The 22513-nt window shown below is 35.9% G+C and overlaps 1 protein-coding gene across 1 annotated transcript in view; it reads left to right on the plus strand.

Moving 5' to 3' along the window:
* The first annotated feature begins 133 nt into the window (after window positions 1-133).
* The window catches only part of LOC106557250 (unconventional myosin-Id), a 123930-nt gene continuing 101550 nt past the window's right edge, over window positions 134-22513 (plus strand). The window contains exon 1 of the mRNA XM_087713352.1: window positions 134-322. Coding sequence (XP_087569478.1) covers window positions 228-322 — 95 coding nt within the window. The 5' untranslated portion in view covers window positions 134-227. The remainder of the gene's footprint in view (window positions 323-22513) is intronic.

Raw genomic sequence — 22513 nt, forward strand, 5'->3', positions numbered from 1 at the left:
CAGCTTCTGTCTGGTGGGGAGTCAGCTCCGCCCAATTACCTCCCTCGAGATCGACGTGCCTCCAGTAGCAAGCGGCTGCTCAGGTGTGGGCGTGGCTGCTGGAGAAACCCCTCTCGCTTTTGCTCAGGCAGCCGGCGATTACGGTGCCCGGCTCGATTTCCCATCGCCCGTCTTTCCTGGTCGTCGAGAGGAGTGGCTGCCCATCCCGCTGGCTTTCTGGCAGCGCCATGGCAGAGCTGGAGAGCCTGGAGTTCGGCAAAGCAGACTTCGTGCTTCTCGACACCGTGTCGATGCCGGAGTTCATGGCCAATCTCCGGTTGAGGTACAGAGTGGATGGCCGGAGGGGGGGTGGGAATCTCCGTTGCCCCTTCCTGCCCCCATTCTAGGGAGGAAAGGAGCAGTGGCATTTGGAGAAGGAGGTGGCGGCAACAGCAAGTAGCAGGCTTCTTGCTTTCGCCTGTCATGGAAAAGTAAATCGGTTTCATTTCCCATCGCCAGTTCAATGAACCCTATTAAAACGAATGAACCCTATCCAGTGGTGACTGGGAGAAACGCAAAGCTGGGAGAAAATCTATTTATTATTTGGATGGTAGATCACCATGAAATCCTACAGCTGCTAGGGAGACCAGGAAATTAAGAACCCAAAAGACAAGGCAAACTACTTCTGTATTGCGGCCAGGAAAACTACCTGGATGTGGCTGGGAAGTCATCAGTCATAAAGTTCAATCTAACCCTTTGTAAAAGTCTTAATTTAAACATTTGGACCGTTTGTTCATAATGTGTCATATGCGTAATCTAGCAGAATGAAAAACAGTGGGATTGCTTCTTGGGATGGTTAAATCCCAGCTACTATAACTAATGATCAGGAATCCTGGAAATGGTTATAATTTCTGAAGCAGCCTCTCTCAACTGGTTGCTTTCCAAAGTTAAAGTTGGAGGGAGGGAGGGAGGGGGGATTATGGGCTTGGGAAGAAAGCACCACCCCTCATTTAAAAGGGTTGCAAGGGTTGAGAGGGAGAGTTGTTTACCTGTGGCTTCAGTGTGAGCAGAGTTGAAAAGTTTGAGTTAAAGACTTCCTGATTCATACCTTAGTTTTTATTAAATGCACTTGGGAAAGTATTTATATCTTTACTATATTGAGTTTGAATGTGGAAGCCCTGCTTTTACATATTCTTAGAGGATATTGACTGATATGGCTACTGTGTAATTACTCTATTAATTCTTGCAATAACCACTCACAAAAATTCTTGCTGGCTCACTTTTATAATATTATCTTCAAGTCTTCCAGAAGTCTATTAATAGAATTTAGCTCTATCCACAGATTCCCTGGGATATCTGCTTTTTATAGGATTGAATTTTGGGGCTGAATCTTGAATAGCACAACACTCTACCTCAGCTTTATATCCTGCCTCAATAATATCACTCAAATAATGGCTGAAATAGTGATCCACAGTGATTTTATTTCTTGGAAGAAGAAATAAGTTTTTATAGTATGCATAGAGTCTATTAAGGGCAAGAGGGAATTTTTTAAATCCTATCTATTATATATTAGAATCATAAAATTGTCATCTCCAACAGTTTACATAATCCTGGCTGAGCAATATAACCTAGGATAGGCAGATTGCAGAAAATATCCCAAAGACAGACAGACACGCACACACACATACACACACACACACCCCACAACAATAGCTGTTTTTTTTAAAACTATTCAAAATTGAAAATTAAAATACAACCTATTTTTGTTATAAAATATTTCTATGGAGCACATTTCTACACTGAAACATCTGGCACTTGATTATTTCTGAGTTTATAACCCAGTTTATAAACTGAGTGGGTGAAGAATCTCTGGCCTTCAAATATCACAAAATGATAAACCAAGGAATGCCACCATGTTGGCTGGGATTGTTGAGAACTATAGTTTAGCAACACAGGGGCATCATAGGTTGCTTACTCCTGGTGAAAATCTATTTGGTCTTTTGCATTGTTGATTTCAGTGCAATATTCAAAACAGTGGCTTTGTTTGTTTTGGATAACATATGACTATTAAATAGGACTGCACACATTAGAATCTTATTCCTGTTGTTCTCTGTCTCATACTGTTATGGCAGCTCTTTAATCATTGCCTAAATTTACGTATGTTACCTGGATATGGAATAGTCACTATGTGGCATGATCAAATGTTCATACTGGAGGAACTCCACGTATATTATTCCATTAATCAACACAGAATGAATATGCTTGTGACATGAATATGCTTGTGTTATATAGGCCTTTAGCCTCATTTTTATGACGTAATCTACAATTCAGATTTAATACATCTGTTTGCACCATTGGTTTGTCTGGGATTTCAAGAATCTCTCAACAATCTGTTTCCCATAGACACTACAAAATCAATGTCTTGTCCTTCAGAACCTCAGAAAACCATCTGAAATTCCAAGAGAAGTTCTGTCTCTGAAGTCAAGCAAGTGCTCTCTCTGACAAACCAATTGGGTGTGGGGGGGAGCAGTCAGCCAGCCAAAACACACACACACACCCTTGTTTTACTGCAGGGCTCCTCTTTGGTAGACAGCTGAGCTGGCTGGGGAGATGACTTGAAGGGGCAGGACACCATCAGCCTAAGTGCTAGTTTCATTTAGGCAGCCTGCCCTCTCACACTACAATTGACCAGTTCTTGAATAGGAAGCAATTTAATAATGAGTATAACTCCCAGTCCCACTAGATAGACCAAATTAAGAAATCAAATCTACAGGAAAGCTTTAAAAAAAGCTTTTATTGAAATTAGCTACAGTAGTGGAATCCTGAAAGTCTGATTATGTTGTACCTCCTCCTTATTCCATGAATTATGAAGATGTATTCTTGAACTATTTCTGTTATCTTGTTCTGGACTTTAAAAATATGTCAGCTCCTTTTATCTAGGCAATAGCTTCTGCATACAGATAGTTCTTGACTTACAATTCACAATTCAATAAGGAATTGTTGTAAGTTACAAGAACACTAAAAAAAAAGAGACTTAACAACCAGTCTTCATACTTTAAGCATCCCCATAGTCCATGATCCCAATCTGGGCACTTTATAATCAGCTTATATTTACAACGGCAGCAGCAGGGAGTGGGTGGGTTATTGGCATTTATAATCTTCCCAGCCTTCTGACAAAATCAATAGTGGAAGCCAGATTCACTTAACGACTACATGATTCACTTAACAATTGCAGTGGTTTGCTTAACAATCATGGCCAAAAAGGTCATAAAATCAGGCATGACTCACTTAACTATCACTTTGTTTAGCAATGGAAATTCTGGTCTCAACTGTGGTCGTAAATCAAGGATTACTTATATCTCCATCAAAATTATTTTCCTTACTCTCTACCCACCAGTTTATAAGAAATTTTTAAATGCTTAAAATGTAAACCATTATTACCCATGGCAAACAGTTGTGTTGGAGTTATTTCTTGACATAGTGGGTTAGATTTGAAGAAGGGCAAGATTTCTAGCAGCTTTACTGCAAGGATATTTTCTTCTTCTTCTGCCTTAACAAAGAAAATATTGTTTTCTGTAAGAAGGCTAGATCATGAAAGTCTGTTAGTGATGTTAGCTATGATAGATAGGTAAAGTCTTCCTGTTCATAAACAAGAGTGCTAGGTGCTAAATGCCAAATAAAAGACCTATTTTTCATATTTTATTTGAAAATTTTATTGCTTAAAACTAAAAGCAGGTAACCGAACTCCTTTCAGTTTACCCAATATAGCTGCAGGTAAAGGACATGGTAATGTTGCAATCCAACGACATGATCCTGTCTTAAAGCCATATCTTTATCCATGTGCATAATAGATGAATTCATGTACATCTGTAAATGTCGCTATATTGGCTACTTGTTCTTCCTGCTTCTTGTTATATTTCTAGTTTTGAATGAAAAGGCTGTTTTTATGGTGAGTTTTGACAAGAACGTATGTTAAAGGAAAGAGTAGGAAATTGCATTTTTGAATCATATTTATTTAGCTAGCCTCATAGTTGGAACTAAGGTCTATTGGCAAAGTAAGTTCCTTGCTATTTCCTTGAAGGGTGTATTTCACTAAACACTGCTAGGTCAACATTTAATGTGTGACTCAGAGATGGAAAGGAAAAGAAACCTTTAAGTAGAGCTCTTAACCTGGACAGTTAAGAGTTGTATATCATCCTGGATTCCAGAGAGTAGAAGTTCAACAAAATAAAAGTGGATTGAGACAAAAAGTTATCAGTAGAATAAATTGATGCATGACTATAAACACTAGGAAAAGTGAATTTCTGTGAGAATTGCCCAAAGTAGGTTTCCCTGTATTGGTTTTATTGTGTATCATCGTTTCTTGTGCCTCTAAGGTGAAACAGTACTAGTACAGTAACTATTGTCCTTCTACCCTAACTCACACATATGAACCTATGACCTAATATTATATTTTATTCAAGGCATTTCAGAAAATAGAAAATAGGATTCAGCAGCTATTTTAGAGGAAAACTCTGTTTGTGTTATCCAAACAGTGTTGTGGACATTTAACAATGGGAGAAAAAAGTTATTGGGACTCAGACAGCATACAAATTTGATTTTTTTTAAATGGAGTAACTACCTGCTGCCACTGTGAAATTAATGACCCCCCCTTCTCCCCGTTTTTCTCTTACACCTGATTATTTAGCGACAACTCACTCAGTAGTAACCTTGCCATCCACAGTCCTGGTAGGACAGAATGTAGCAAACTAACATCTACTCCATTTCCCCACCATGCTTTTGGTTATTATGTTTAAGAACTTTTATGCACCATGCAAACATGCAATCACATCAACACATATATATTTTGAATGATCAGTGTTTGTTTAAATTTGTTTTTACCTTTAAAAAAAACAAAAAATGAAGATCTGCCTAAAGCTTATAATTATGATCATGTTTTCACAGTTTTCTTAACACTGATGGTTTCCCAATGCCTATTTGCTTTTAAAAATGTGAAAAACATGCTACCTTTGATGACCAGGTAAAATACCAGAAGAAAAATGATTTTTGATGCTTTTGCTTTTTTTAATTGGAACCCCTGGAATATTAGCAGCTAAGTCTTCTGAAAACTGCTTTGTGCATATGAGGAGAGACATTTCTGAGGCAGCAAGGAGGAAATTCATTTTACTATTGCCAGTGAAAAGCCAAATTCACCACAAGAATGTCCCTATAACCCCCGTAATTCCAAACATATTACTTCCTTTATGAAAGCATAGACAATTTAGACAGGGAGTTGTCTTAACATCAGGCATGAAATTTGCTTTTCCACCCTCCTTTTCTGCTGGGGAGAACAGTCCAGTGTAAGATAATTTAAAATAATCTAAGATATCATTTCTGCAAGATTTAGAATCCTCCACCTTGGGTACCTAGGCTTTTCTTTTATTTATTAGCAATAGCTTCAACTATCCTCATTTCAGTTAGACTTGTAACGCCTTCATTAATTAAAAAATAGCAATAGCAATAGCAGTAGACTTATATACCGCTTCATAGGCCTTTCAGGCCTCTCTAAGCGGTTTACAGAGAGTCAGCATATTGCCCCCAACAATCTGGGTCCTCATTTTACCCACCTCGGAAGGATGGAAGGCTGAGTCAACCCTGAGCCGGTGAGATTTGAACCGCTGACCTGCTGATCTAGCAGTAGCCTGCAGTGCTGCATTTAACCACTGCACCACCTTGAAAAAAAGTTTCTAAATATCATTATTCCAAACAGCTAACCCAAAACCTAAAATATATTTATGTTTTCCATTCAATCCACAAAAATAACCAATTTACACTATAAAATAAAATAGTTTTTTGTGGATTGAATAGAAAACATAAATATATTGGACTTTGGCTGTTTGGAATAATGATATGATGATTCCCAACTTATCAATTAAAACAATTGTATTATTATCCCATATCTCTAGCAAGGATATAGTTTCAAATGTATTAAACCAGACAGAGGTATCTGGTGGACTGTGTGTGTAAATAGCAATAGAAATAGAATCTCAACTATATATTGAGTATTTCTAGGCGCACCAACACAATTTTCTGAACCCAATCTATGGATTGGGCTCTTTGTTTTTTCTGCAAAACCCAATTGTATAAGACATTTTCAATATGTTGATCCTTATTTAGAAATCACTGTAATTCAGATAAAAGTAACATATGCCACACTTGTGATCAAGGTTTCTTTAAAAAAAAAATCTTATTCACATACTGTAGTATCTAGGGAATTCTTAATGGATAGAATATCAAATATTTAACATTTTCCCATAATATTATTTTTAATTTGTAAAGGAGTTAGGGTTCTAACTTTTGTTCCTGTATTAATTCAAACACACATCTCCTCTTCATTAATCTGACAGATTCTTTTCTGAATGATAAGTGCATGTGTGACCAAAAATGTTTTTGCATGCTTTAGTTAATACTACAGTGATCTTAATCACTGGCTAAAGAATTGAAAAATGGGAATGGGCTATGTCATAAGAAGTTAATTAGAATTGTATAATAGATGTTTATTTTGCTTTGGGCTGAAATTTCCTCCTATTTGGTCTAACGGGTATCACTTTGCTTTGGTGACAACTCCATCATAGTCTGGAGAGCAGTGATGAAAAAGGAACATCATTCACGAAGTTGTCTTGGGAACCTCTTTACATATTTTCAATGTTTATGTTCAGGAAGAAAACACTAAACTCACACGTACTGAACACAGAAGGACTTTTTAATTATTTTCTAATGTAGAATTTTTAAAAGTAACCTTGGTCCTATTTGGAAAATGGCAAGCTATTTTCACTAACGATTGAAGGAGAATCACCCAGTGCTATAAAACTTGTTGATCCAAAGGTTTCTAATAACTGAAAAACACTAAGCAAGCAATTTTTGAAAGAGATTAGAAAAGGAAGTATGCAAACTCAGTGTCCTTTAAGGAGGCAATCTAAGGTTGAGCAAGATAGTTATTCCCTCATCTCTCAAAGGTCTAAATCCACTGTCTTGAAATCTCCTCATGGGAAGCAACTATCTAGAGCATTTGTAGGCTATCTCAAGTCCTCTCCTCACCCAAAGACGAATGTTGAAGAGCCAGTCTTCTTGCTGGCTCTTCATTCCACCACAGTGGTCGATTGTACTTTCAGTGGAGTCGTCTTCACTAAATTCTTTCCTTGGAACAATGCTTAACTATGTCCTTGTGAATCAAATCCAGTGAAATCTTTATGTCATGTTTCATTATATTGCCTTTTCAAAAACTTATCAAAAACACTTTTTTGAGCAGATTTTTCTAGGTCATACAGAACAGTTCTACATCCAACTATCGCTGACTGACCAGCATGACTCCATAGTTGTGGCAATGTCCAAATTCTCTTACAATATGCTGCTTTCAATATTAGAGGCTACATTCTCACTCAGTAAGATAAACGTTCTATTCCTGATAAGGAGTTTAGTTTTTCTTTCTATTTTACTTTATCTGTTAAGCACATTTTTCTCATTGTATATATGGTCTACAATCGGAAGTTGAATAATCAAACAATACGGGTAATCCTCCAATGACAAAAAATGGTTGGGACTGGAACTGTAAGGGTTGTTAAGTGCACACACTTCACTTTACAACTTTTTTCCTGCATTCATTAAATGAATCACATACCATTGAGCAAATCCAGCTTCCCCCCACTGACTTTGCTTTTTGGAAGCCAGCTAGGAAAATTGTAAATGATATCACATAGCTATGGGATGCTGCTATCGTTGAAATAGTGCAATGGTTGCTGAATGCCCAAATTATGATCCCACAGAGATATTGCAACTATCCTAAGTGGAAGGCCAATTGTAAGTTACTTTTTTCAGTGCCATTTATAACTTTGAATGATTGCTGCATGAAGTGTTGCAAGTCAGGGACTATCTTGCGGATTTAATATTACATATACCCTGACTGTGCTGCAAGATCCAGACCTCTTAATGCAAATTACAGTAAATACATCTATTTCCTGGCTTCAATAATAGTCTAGATTTTCCCATCCAGGTATATGTCTGATAACTGTGTCCATTTATTTTTTGTTTCAAAATCTGTTTATCTTTCCAATTTGTTTGCACCTTTTGTTGCTGTTGCTGAAGTTTTATGCATGGCTTGTCCTAGGTGCTGATACGGAAGAACTTAGCAGTTTTATAATTGCGGCTTATAGTTGTTAGTAACTTTGAACAGGTACTATAATAAAAGATTAATAATTAACTTTTAAAGCAATTTAATATATTGAAATGCCTTATATCCTTGAAGCAATATTTTTGTCTTTTGTAAAAGGTGTTCTTCTGACTTTCTAAATACTTACTTACTAAATCACATGTTATGGTATTTTGGTCTTAAAAGGGCCATACATTTAAGAAACTAATCCCATTTGAGAAATATTTATATTGTGTAATTAGTATTTTATTTCTCTAAGGTTTCTGTGGGGAGGATGTAACTACGGGAGATGACTCTTTTGTTAGCAGGCTTAGCCAATCCTTGACCTCGCCCTACAAATAGTATCAGGGTTGCAAAAGCAGAACAACTGTACCTTGTCAGTAGTAGAGCTTGTATCTTGTGTATAGTTTTGCAGTTTGTAATTATTTTTGTTACACAGTGAATCCTTTCCATGTTTGTACATTGCCTTTCAGAATGTACTCTGTTATTCTTAGCCAATAAATTTGTATATGTACAGTAGCTCAATATATCTAAAGGGCACCATTTGACGAAACAGTGGCACCTAGATGTGATATACTGGATTTTGCTAACTATCCTGTTCCCTGAAAATAAGACTTACCCGGATAATAAGTCCAGATAATAATGGAGCTTTTGACCATATGTGCTAAAGTAAGCCCTCCCCTGAAAATAAGCCCTCCCCATAAATATTGCAACACAGCAGCCCTGAGGGAATCACGCTCGCCGCCTCCTGCACCTCAAAAATAATAAGACCTCCCCAAAAATGAGGCCAAGCACTTATAAATAAAGTAAAGTTCCCCAAAAGTGAGACCCTGTCTTACTTTCAGGGAAACACAGTACAAATTTATATTGTTTTGGGACTAGGCTATATTATTCTTAATTCAACAACAACAATGCATTTTTTTTTCCATACCAACTTTCCTGTGGTATTTGTAGACAGCATTTTCTGAGAACAAATGGTTCCTTCATATATCTTGCTCACTATTTTATTACAAAAGCTGTCCAATAATCCATTTCAGGTTATTGCATTAGAAAATAATGGTGCTGAATTGTTTACTTGAACGTCTGTTTCTACCTAGACAGAAAATATAGCAATGTGAATTTATCCCCTGTGGTGTTAGGAGAGGGCAATGCCATGATAAATAGTTTTCTGTAAAAAAAAAAACACATTCAGATGAACATGGCTGCAATGGCTACTTTTAGCTTATCCTGGACTCTGAAAAACAGAACTTGATTTTCTTCTTTCAGATACTGAAAGGCTGTTACACCAGCTATAATGTGGTTTGTATGCAGACTACGGACACAAAGCAGTGACCAAGGGACTAGAATAGATCAGCTCATATTTCAACATAAAAATAAAAGCAGTGTCAAAAATTTTGTAAACAATTTCAAACAGTTGCATTTATTTCTCATGCTAATATGATAATGCTTAAGATTTTGCAATTCAACCTTCAACTATACTTAGAATGAGAATTGCCAGATGTAAAAATTGGATTCAAGAGAGAAAAGGACCTTGAGAGTTCACTTTTTAACATCCAGTGGATATTTTTTTTAAATAAGTGAGTTCCAAAATAACTATTTTTGATCTAAACAAAGGCTTTTAACTGTGTAGCCCAAACAAATTGGGAATAGCTCTTTAAACCTGGGTGTAGCCCAAGTGAATTGGTTACCACATTATTTCATATGCCTGTTGAATAATAAAATGAGTACGAAGGAACACCTTAAGAGCGAACATGTTAGAATGCAGTTTGTAACAAATAAATGGTGGAGGAATGTGGTAAGATTATACACTGTCATCTTATTTTAACTTATTATCATGAGAAACAATGGACTAGAAGAAATAAAAATTGGAAATAAAGTTGACAGAAGAAATATTAACAACCTCAAATGATGATGATGATATTATTTTGATGGTTGAATGCCAAGAAGACTTGAAGAATCTCATGTTGAAAGGCACCAAAGCTGTTTTGCTTGAAAAACTAACAACATGAACAGATGGTTTCAAATCAATTTAATTAGATAGAAAAGTAGTAACAATGTTTATCTTAATCTCAAAAATACTAGATGAACTCGAATCAAGTTGCACACTGAAAATACTAACAGTGAAACTAAAATCTAGTATTTTGGATATTTAAGGTTAAAATAAGAGCCGCATGAAAAATGCTTAGGAAAAAAGGAAGCACACAAGAACCAAAAAGAAGCAGTTATTGGTAAACAATTCCGGTGAAGTCTACTGAGTCACAAAGAGCAGAGATAAGGACTGAAGAACCATCATATATTCCTCTTGAGTATAAAAGTTGATTTTCAAATATTGTGAGCCCCACTATATAGACCAAGCCAAGAAATCAATTCCACAATAAGACTAAAACCACATTTATTAATATTGGCTATAGGCATGGACTCTTGAAAGTCTGACTGTGCTTTCAAGCATTCATGGAATTAGGGAGGTGTCTGCCTGAGTCACTTGCATATGCCTTGGTAATTGGCTTGGCCCTTCTCTTTCAAGGTTGTCTTCCATATTCTGTACAAATATATTCTTTGCCACGTCATAGAACAAATAATATTAGGTCTTTTTTGAACTTATCACCTTGTAAATATTTGGTTAAATGTTTGTTTTATTAAAAAAAAACAATCCATTAAGAGTGATAGGAAGATAAGAATTTGAAAAGTAAATCTGTATGATTTGAGAGATTGACTATACAATGTTTAAATTTGTAACACTTCTGAAAATATTGAGGTATTGTTGGTGTACTCATTGCAGCTCAGTTGTTTGAGGGTTTTTCTTAGGGCTCATTCATTCCTCTCTCTTGGAGATAATTCCCAACTATGATGCTAAGGCTCAACTGGTAGACTTGAAGAGCACACACCAGGGAAGCTTATTTTCTTTTGTTCGATAAACAATGTCCAGTAAATTCTATTTTATGCCTAAACCTAACACCCCACCCCACCCCAATATTTGGGAGTTTAAGAGACAGTCTAATGGTTCACCTTAGGATAGTAGCAATGGAAACTCAACCTCAGGAAAATCTTCCACAAGGTCAGCAGCATTTCTCTGGGGGTGGTCCTGGTCTCTTCAAGAGCCCAAACCAAAATTTCCATGGAGAAGAAGACCCCTTGGGCCAATGGGAGCAGGTAACCCTATTATTAGCCATTTAGAGTCCAGCAAGTGATTGATCCTCCAGAGGTTATTTCTTCATGCATCTTAGAATATTTGCATAGATTCCTCTCCCACCCCCAATTTTCTGGAAAACAGTACTTTCCTATCAGATTATTTTGATCTGGCTAAAACCTGTTTGAGTGATGGCCTGATTCCAAGATGGAAGCTTTGTGTTAGGATATAACAACAAAAGTAAATGGGTTATTTTAGAGCTGGGTTATGGATAATTTATAGGTAAGCCATTAGATGACACCCGAAACTAGTTAAATTTCCAAAAGTCACTGTAATTGGTAGGTGGGGAATTCCAAGATTGTTCTGTTGTGGTTGGCGTGTGCTTTCTTGAGAGAACTACAAAGATGACTTGTTCCTTCCAAGTCTTGCTTTTTATGATTATGGATTTTCGGTGCCAACTGTGAAGGAGGAAATACCTAATAATCTGCTGTAACTCTTCAGATGTGCTTTTCTTAGACAAAGATTCAATGTTTGCTATTTCATGCTTTGATATATAATATGATCATGTTTGACAATTCTAGTTAACTTTTTTAAATCTCCCAATCAAAGGACCAATGTATTGTCCAATTTATATTTGAGTTAATAAAACATGGGTCCATGGTGTGTATGTCTATTTCTGTGTATTCTCAACTATGTTTCTGGGGGTTTTCAGACAAATTCAGCAGCTAAGACCTAGTATTAATTGATGCAAAATAATCTTCTGTTAGATACAGGCCTTCCTCTTAATCAAAATCTGTGCCATTTCTCGTCAGATTTACTCAATAGACCTGAGCAAACTTTGAAAAAAGTGCTTCAGAATGTGTAGAAACATAGCCAGAGCATTTTAAAATAAAAATAATTAAACAGCTATAGTGTCTCCTTTTCTAGGGTCATATAACTTCTGTGAAAGCTGTTCTCAGTTGTCTCTCTGTTTGATTATTTGTGCATACCCGTTGTAAACAGGAGCAGTTTTATAGGCAGCAGTATGTGTTTGGAAGATGTAGTTACTTTAATCATTTGAAAAGAAGTGCATTATATGTACTCAGTTGTGTTTTGAAGGATTTTCACAGCCTTAAAACACACCATTTCTTTTGTTCTTGAAAATTATGTTAATAACTATTCAGATTAATACATAGCTTGAAGTATGGAAACCACTGTTGGAGTATTATAATACAACTGAATTATAACAATCCAGAGTGTACAAAAGGGAGGGGGGAAAGCAATGTTTGTTCTACAGGATTGTATACCTGCCTGAGGCATAAAAGTTTGCCTTGGTTAAAAGTGGAATAGGCAGTTTCAATCCTGAGGGAGGATGACATGCCACCTCTAAAAATGTTAGTTTTACAACTATTCAAGTCTTTGGAATGTTTATGAATAAGTCAAAGTGGGTGGGATTAGGAATTGAAAAGAAACTTTTATCACACTTTCTGCAGTAGGATCTATACGGTATAAATTTATCTATATTGTCTAATATGCTGGTTAGTCTCCATATTTTTAATATAATTTACATTTCAGAAGTAAACCTTGCATGCAATTGGTGAGTTGTCCTCTAATAAAAACCTTATATAGTTGTTTTCTAGAGTAACAACATACCAAATGATTACCTACTTAAAATGTTTTAGGAATCTTAATTTTTACTATCTTAAATCTGTTAAAAGAGAGATCTGTTTCATTTCTTTTTAATTATGAAACATAATTATTTTGGGGAAATTATGAATATATTCATATATTGCGGGGAAAGTCATGTTTAAACCTTTTTTGTTGCTTATCGTAGAGTGAACTGAGTTTACAGATAATGTTACAGTAAGGCATGGTTTACCTCAGGAATGAGTAGCATTTCGGGGTTTAGCCTTGTGATTTTCTAGAATTTAGCAGGAGGCCATTTAATCACATGGTAACATTACTAGAAAAAGCAAAAATATTTTAAACTCATGTTTTGAAGGGTTGAGTGAAAATAGATACAGAAGCCCTCAGAGAGTAGTGTGGACTGAGAAAATTGTGGTTATCAAAATTAATTATGGCAATTTGTCTCCCTTAGCCCTCCTGTTTCTATTCTTGCTCGTAATTGCATTCCATATGTGTTTGTGTGAAGTTTGATCATTTTGCTGCTCAATGTTGTCTCAATTTCAGGGCCAGTGGTGGGATTCAGCCAGTTCACACCTGTTCAGTTTTCAGTTTCAGTTTCAGTTTTGGTTTATTTGTATGCCGCCCTTCTCCAGGAGGGACTCAGGGCGGCGAACAACTCAAAGGGGAAAGGGAACATAAACAACAGTACACATAATTAAAATACACGAAAATCACACAGCCCTACCAGTCGAGAGGGGAGGGGACTCATCAACCCCAGGCCTGCTGGCACAGCCAGGTTTGACGGCTTTCCGGAAGGCCTAGAGAGAGGTGAGGGTCCGGATCTCCGCGGGGAGTTCATTCCAAAGGGCCAGACCTGCTACAGAGAAGGCCCTCCCCCGGGTAGTAGCCAGATGGCATTGGCTGGTGGACAGAACCCGGAGGAGGCCAACCCTGTGTGATCTGACGGGTCTTTGGGAGGTAATTGGCAGCAGGCGGTCTCTCAAGTACCCAGGTCCAATACCATGAAGGGCTTTATAAGTTACGACTAGCACTTTGAAGCGTATCCGGAGACCGATCGGTAGCCAGTGCAGGAGAACCAGTTGGTAACTTTCTAAGCAGTTCGGAGAACCGGTTTTTGGAAGAAATCTTCTGTTTTTTCCCACTTTCCAGGGCTAATCCTGTAAGGAAGGCAGGAGGTAAACATTCTGGTGTTGTCTCTAGCCTAATCTTTATTGCCCTGCTTACAGAAACTCCCTCTGCAGTTAACCCTTATTACTATTGTAACAACTAAGGTGAAGTGCCCATCGACCTGAGTGACATTGACTTGGCCACGCCCACCCAGCTGGTCATTAGGGCAGAGAACGGGTTGATAAATTATTTGAATCCCACCACTGCTCAGGGTGGTTTATGGTGGCCAATGGACTCCTGGAGAATCCATGTGAGTTGTCTGCTCTTGGTTTGCATTTACAGTGTTTAGATTCAGATTCCTGCAGTGCTTAAAAACATCTGTGTAGAGACATATTTTATCATTATTAGATCTTTGGATGCTATCATCAGATTACCAGTCTGTCTGGTAATGACTTCTGTGCACTGCAGAAGTGTGTTACTAATATAGATATGTGTTAAAGAATATATTCTTTTACCTGCTTTTGAATCACTTTTAGATGTTATTTCACTATTCTAATGCAGGATCTGAAAACAAATGTCACATTATTTACTACTTGTTGATAAGAAGTTGTAGCTTGTTAGGACTTGTCGGATAATGTGTCACCCTCACTTGTTTCCCTGTTGGAATTGCATCATTTTTGTACTGTCTTTTTTGTTATTGTTGCTTTTCCCATGTGAGGCAACCAGAACTCAAGTCTTTGCTTGCATGGTCACATATGAGCAGAGAGCAGTTGTTTCATATTGAATAATAGCCAGTCTCATGTCCGGAAGAATTGTAGAAAAAAACTTCGGGAGTGAAGAAAAACATTAGCTCCTCCAGTTAATAACTGAGTATATTTGTACATTGTGCAGTTATTGCTGAAAGGAATTTTAATGGAGGGAAGACTCTACTGTATGTTTGGAAACATGCTGAACGCCTTATTTTCACAAGTACGCACAGTGCTTTGTATAATTGACCCCACTTGGATATTTGTTTTCTAGAATGGAATATCAAGTATTTATTTATATCATGTATTTCATTGCTAATGTTGCTACTTTTATTATAGCCTTGTATTGTATGCATGGTTTGTTAATGACTTTTTAATGCATCATATAAGTATCTGAATTCATATATACTTTTGGATTAAAATAAATGGGCCTAAAATTGATCTATTAAAAAATGTGGACACATTCCTCTTGAAAGAAACATCTTTGTGTTCCCACTTTGTATATAAAGTAATTGGCTAGCATTCCAAAAATAGATATATGATTAATTCAGTGGTGTTGTACAGTTTAGCTAATGTACCAGTTTTCCTTTGAAATTCAAATGCTGAAATTCAGAAACAGTGCTCTACTGTACTTAGAAGTTCTCTGTATTCACAAAGCAACATAGAGCAAGACAAATGTAAAATATTTCTTTATAAGAAAACAATGAAGCTTCTAACCCCTTAGTTGCTGATAGCTTGTGGCCGATTAACAGAAAGAAGGGAATTAAAGAATCATTAAGAAATTATGCTTTTTTATTATTATGCTTTGACAACTAGAAGAGGAAACTCTATATTTGAGGTAGGTTTCCGTGTAAATTCAGCAAAGACTTTGGAATTTAACTATCAGGAATTATGGTTGTAATAAGCATGGAGGTAGCTAAACTATTGAATAGGAAATGTGATATTATTCCAGAAGTCAAGAAATAACTCTAAGAAATCTGCGAGTTATCCATTGGGAAAAACATTATTTTCTGCTAAGCAAAACATGTAGCAATATTGCTTCTATTGCAGATTTTGTATTATTTAATAATATTTTATACTGTTCATACAGTAGTGAATTCCTTAGTAAACTGATGATTATACATGTAAAATATAAAATAAATTATCTTTTTTTCTTTTCTTTATTTTTTTAATATTGTTTGGAGTTGTCTCCTTTCTAATTCTTATTTTTATTTTTTTAAGATTAAAATTGTTTTGTCAATTGCGTATATAATAAATAAACAAACAAATAAACAAACAAATAAATAAATAAATAAATAAATAAATAAATAAATAAATAAATAAATAAATAAATAAATAGCAGAGTACCGCACCAAAATAACCAGCCACAGTTGGTGAGAAATTTTTATTCAAGAAGATAAATGATCTGAAAAATACATAATGATTCAGTAATGCTAGATTCTCCAGTAAATACCTGGTAAAAAATCATTTTCTACTTTTGCTCTGGCTATACTGATGTCCAAACATTGCATTGTTTTGATTATATATTTCCTTCTCAACGTAGGTAGTCCTCAGCTTATAACTACAATCGACACCAAAATTTCAGCTGCTAAGCAAGACAGTTGTGAAATGAGTTTTGCCCCATTTTACAGCCTGTCTTGCCACAGTTGTTAAGTGAATTGGTGCACTTATTACAGCTGTTAAGTGAGTCTGGCTCCCCCATGGACTTGGCTTGTCAGAAGCCAAGGTGATCACATGATCCTGGGAGAAGGAACGGACATAAATATGAACCAATTGCCAACATCTGAATATTGATCATGTAACCATAGGGACACGGAACAGTCATAAATCGCTTTTTCCTGTGCTAACTTGGAATGGCAACTGAACGAATGGTTGTAAGTCAAAGACATATTGAAATTTATCCACTCCGATAAAAAATGCTACCTTGTAAAAAGCCTTTTTTTAAAAAATCTCAACAACTATTGTAATACTTCATGTAATATAATACTCCAAGTAATCGGTCAGTTTGCTTTTGGTGGAAAGCAGTTGTGTAGCGCATGGAATTTAGCCAAGGAAGCATAGTCCAAGATAGCATCCATAGGGAACTAAATACAGAGATTAAAACACCTCTGCTCTTTGAACGATATTGATAAGCTTGTAGTACACTATTTGTAATTTCTTTATTGTTCCTGATGTAAATGATTTAATTCCTCTTTTATTTCATATCAGAGACTAATAGCACTGAAAAAAATGGTACAGGTAGTCCTTCACTTACAACAGTTCATGTAGTGAGCTTTCAAAATTACAACATTACTGAAAAAAAGTGATTTATAACTGTTTTTCACACTTACAACCATTGTAGCATCTCCACAGTCATGTGATCAGAATTGAGATACTTGGCAACTGTCTCATATTTATGATGGTTGCAGTGTCACTGCCTCATGGAATCCTCTTTTGTAACCTTCTAACAAGCAAAATCAATTGGAAAGCCAGATTCACTCATCAGCCATGTTCCTCACTTAACAACAGTGGCTAAAAATGGTTCATAAAATGGGGCAAAATTCATTTAACACTGTCTCATTTAGCAACAGAAACTTTGGACTCAATTGTGGTCATAAGTGGAGGACTATCTGCCAACATGATCGTGCTAACAGTTTTCAAAGGAGGTAAAAGAAATGGACTTTAAAAATGAAAATAAGAGATAGTTTTTCAGAGAAGTAACAGTAACAGTATTATGCAAGCTTATTTAGAAGTAAGTCCCATGGAGTGTATTGGTTTTTAAAATAAGTATAAAATGTCTTGGTATGTCTTGTTACACACTTTCCAGGATGTTTATTTGATTTTCCTATCTAGCCTTCAGTCTTAGTATTTCTGGATATTCTCCAATTTAAATTCTATTTAGGTGTGACTCTCTTTAGCTTTTGTAATCATCCAGCTGCTGCCAAATGCTGCCACCTGGAATTCATTGGACAGTAAAGACACTCGTTAGCCATGACATTTGATTGCTGCATCCATGCCAGTTTCTTGGAGTATTGTAGAAATAGTTTGCCAGAGCCTTATGTGAATTATTTTTTTCTTTTTCTTTGAGTTTCCAGTGTAATTCACTACTCTGAAAATCCAGGAGCTAACTAGGATTAATCCTGTCTAGCAGGTGAGATCACACAACATCATTCATGTGCTGCCATTCACATTAAGTATACACAAAATTCAAGCCAAAGACAAAACCTAATTCCAGTTTGTAGAAATGAATTTTACTATTTTATTGGGAACCTCTTAAATTAATCAGTTTTGCTTAAACGGGAGTTAAATGCACTCCTATAGCCAATTGGGTTTTATGGAATAGCTGATATTTCTAAAGAACTGATTATCCAGTAAATGTGAATTATATTCAGAGCTTTAAAAATGTAAATATTTCTAGACTACATCAAGTATCTAAATGATTTGGAGTCTTGATATTCTGCATTCCTAAGATAACAAAGGACTGTGGTAAGGAGGAGAAAAGCTTAATTAATTTATGGTTTTCAAAATTGGTACAAAACATGCTATCAGATCCTTCTAGCAAATGTTATTTTTTAAAATAAAAAAGCTTTTTGAGCTGTGGCTCACTTCAGCAAATGCATGGAGTGGCTAAACTGAAATAGAATTTAAATTGGGATGAGGTGGAGAGCTTTCCCTTTAGGGATTGGGTAGCAAGCCCATACTTAAATATAGACAACCCAGCCTGAAGCAGATTTTTAAAAGAAAGAAGAACCAATAACACAATGATGCCAACATGGAAATCAGATCCTGCCACAAACCCAGATGCTTAATAAGAATTGGTGTATACAATTTTAACATCAAGATTCAAAATAAATTTGAAATAATACTATGATTTTCAACATTCATGGATGTTCTGTTGAAGATTTTTAAATGATCATTTTGGAAATGAAATTTTAACTGCCCAAGTCAGTAAGAATTATATGACTTTAGAATCCCTGCAAGCTTTTATTCTCAGCCTAGGTTATCTGGCAATATATCTAGCATAATATATTAGTAAAATGAATTCTAGGCACATATATTTTGATTTGTAATTCAACCTTCATGTACCAAATACATATACTTTTTATTATACAGAAATTTGGTTCTAGCTGTTGCCTTGTTTTCCTTTTGTCTACATGACTTTATAAATACAAGGTGACTATTTAGAGAAAGTCAGTTAAAATTCAGTCAGAGAGATGGCAGTGAAAATAGCTCTTGTTGATTTATTGTGTTTTCTAGGAAGTCATTCTATCCTCCATTGCCTTTCTTTTGCTTCTTCTTCTCTCCTAATGTCTATGGATAAAACAGACATTCCAAGCTTATTTTCTCTCTACAATATGGGGGAGGAATGGTTTAGGATGTCTTCTGATGCAAATAGATAGAAAAGCATTCATGTGTTCCCCTGTTTATGATTTGACTTTTGCTTCTTTTTATCCAAGATTTTTGCTTTGTAGTAAATAAAAATTGCAGTGAGCCAGAAAAACATCTTTTTTAAATATATATATATATATATATATATATATATATATATATATATATATATATATATATATATATATATATATATATATATATATATATATATATATATATATATATATATATATATATATTGTTTACATATAAATATATTGAATACAGTGTAATTGTCCTGGCATTTCACTTGTCATAAAAACCAAAGTGAAAACATCTTTTTAAAGCCTTGTCTTGTGAATTGAAATGCATTCTCTAGGAGCTGGCTACTTTGCAATATCCATCCATTCTTTTGTTATCTGTAACACGGAATAGAAAGATTGAAAATAAATGAGAATCATATCCCTGGATGACTTTTAAATATTTAATTCTAGTTTAAATTAAAGGGGAAAATATTTAGGTTTTTAAATAAAATTGCCAACATAAAATCCTTTTTCTTTTGTGATCATCCTTCCCATAGCTGTCAGTGCTGTCACCATATATCTTTTCCTTTCCAATAGTTCTGTGCCACCATAGAATATATTACTTTAAAAATTTAATGTGTCTATATGTGTGTGTGTGCACGCGCACACCCACACACACACACTATGGTATAGGCCAGGAGGATGGTTTACAGTTGGGCCAGTAGTTTGGACCTGTTGGCAACCTTTGAATTAAATATGCTTCCTTTCCAAGCTTCCTTTATAGAAGAATTTGCCTCAGTTCAGAATATTGTATAATAAAATAATCTGTCCTTTCACTGTCCTTGATGTTTTTGTCCCATACAGGAAAGGAGGGACACCAAATGTGCACACAATGGCATTTCCTACTCGGGGAAATTGGCTGCCCTGAACACTGAATTGAAAAATGTATTAAAAATTCAAGTATAAACGTATGCTTCAAGACATCAGTAAAAGTAGTATGCCTCCATGGTAGAAAAATTAAGCAGAATTCCAAATTTTAAAGCAATATGTAATGCAAAACTTTTGAATACATGCAAAATATTGTTTTTGGTAAGATTTTGGTAAAGCTTTTGATAGGAACTATTTCAACACTGGACGTGTGATAATTTTTTGCATTTTATTAAACCAGAAGGAGGCTTAACTGACCATTTCTCTTTTAGTAACTCAAGCAGAATCCTAAAATGACACAGGGAACTAGTGCTAAGAGAAGCATTTGACAAAGGGAGAAAATAAAAAAAAGAAAACCAGAAAGGAAGAGAGAAGAGAAGAGCTGGTATATCTAAAAAGAAAGAGAAATACTTTTGACAGTTCTGGTTATACATTGATGTTAAATGAAACAAAATTGTAACTGCTGATAGTACTTTATTTAATTTAGCAACATACAAGAACACAGTTGAGATATTATTCTGCTAGATTTAATATTCATCTCCAGAATAAACCTAAAATAAATTATGCTACTTCAGACCAAATAGACTCAATTTCTCACCATGGTGGAACAGGAATTTGTTGTATTTTTGCTTGACCCGTTACCTATTTTTTTCAATGCCATGTTTAATGACAATGCATTTAAGTACAATTGCTATTTTTTTGTGAGGATCCAATAATTGTTAATTTAGTTCATTTAGTGGCTGTTCAAAATTACAATACCATGAAAAAAGTAACATAACCATTTTTCACACAAGACCATTGCAGCATACCCATGACCTTGTGACCAGAATTCAGATGCTTGGCAACTGACTCATATTTATAACCAGTTGCAGTGTCTTTCGCTCACTCTTCTGCGACTTTCTAACAAGCAAAGTCAATGGAGAAGCCAGATTCACTCAACAGCCATGTTCCTAACTGAACAACTAAAGTGATTCACTTAACAACTGTGGCTAAAAAAGTCATAAAATAGTGAGAAATTCACTTAACTGTTTCATTTAGCAATAGAAATGTTTGGCTCAATTGTGGTCAGAAGTCGAGGACTACCAATACTTACAATGGTTTCAGCTTCTTGGGGCCATGTGACTGCCGTTTATGACCTTCCTAGCTGGCTTCTGACAAGCAAAGTCTATGGGAGAAGTTTAATTCTTTAATAAGGGCGTGATTCAGTTAACAACTGCAGTGATACACTGGACAACTGTTGCCAAAAAGATTGTAAAATCGGGCATGACTCACTTAATAACCACCTTTCAAAGTAGAGGAAATACTGGTCCATATTGTAGTCATAAGTTGAAGACCACTTATACAATTGATCCCAAATTTTCCATTACTAAGCAAGACACTTGTTAAATGATTTGCATCTCATTTTATGACCTTTTTGCCACAGTTGCTAAGCGAATCACTGCAGATGATAAGTAAATCATCCAATTGTTAAGTGAATCTGACTTCCTCCATTGACTTCGTTTGTTGGAAGTGGCTGGGAAGCTTACAAAGAGTGATCACATGATCTTAGGACAATGCAACTGTCACAAATATATGCCAGTTGCCAAGCAGCCAAATTTTTATCACATGACCATTGGATTGCTGCAACGGTAAAAATTAGTCACAAGTCACCATTTTTCAGGGCTATGGTAACTTTCAATGGTCACTAAAAAAATAATTGAAAGTCAGGGCTTTAGGGCTGTGGTGGCTCAGTGGCTAAGATGCTGAGCTTGTCAATCAGAAAGGTCAGCAGTTCGGTAGTTCGAATCCCTAGTGCTACGTAACGGAGTGAGCTCCCATTACTTGTCCTAGCTTCTGCCAACCTAGCAATTCGAAAGCATGTAAAAATACAAGTAGAAAAATAGGAACCACCCTTGGTGGAAAGGTAACATGCACCTTCGGTGTTTAGTCATGCCGGCCACATGACCACAGAGATGTCTTCGAACAGCACTGGCTCTTTGGCTTTGAAACTGAGATGAGCACCCCCACCGCTAGAGTTGGGGATGAGTAGCACATATGTGCGAGGGGAACCTTTATCTTTGCCTTACTTACTGGTTTTTTTTATTTCTTTGTCTAATGGAGCTATCAAATAATATTTGTCATATCTTGCCTTGTGATTGATGAAGAACAGTGTGTAATGTTTGAGAACAAAAAGGACTGAGATTCCATCAGCCATCAAATCCTGTAGAGTTGAAACATGCTGATGAGATCTAGAGGTAGAAAAACATTAACAGGTTGTTGTGATGCAAAAGTTGTTCTAAATAAAACGGGAGGAGAAAATATTGCCCTGGACTCAAAATATATTATCTTTTATCATGAACCAAATTTAAAAAGAGCCAGTTTGGTCTAATAGTTAAGGAACCCAGTTAGAAAGCGGGAGATCATGAGTTCAAGTCCCACCTTAGTCATAAGAACCAATTGGGTG

The sequence above is a fragment of the Thamnophis sirtalis genome, unplaced genomic scaffold (assembly GCF_051295495.1).
Source record: "Thamnophis sirtalis isolate CommonGarterSnake01/CBP01778 unplaced genomic scaffold, rThaSir2_p1.2 scaffold_4, whole genome shotgun sequence".
Classification (NCBI taxonomy): domain Eukaryota; kingdom Metazoa; phylum Chordata; class Lepidosauria; order Squamata; family Natricidae; genus Thamnophis; species Thamnophis sirtalis.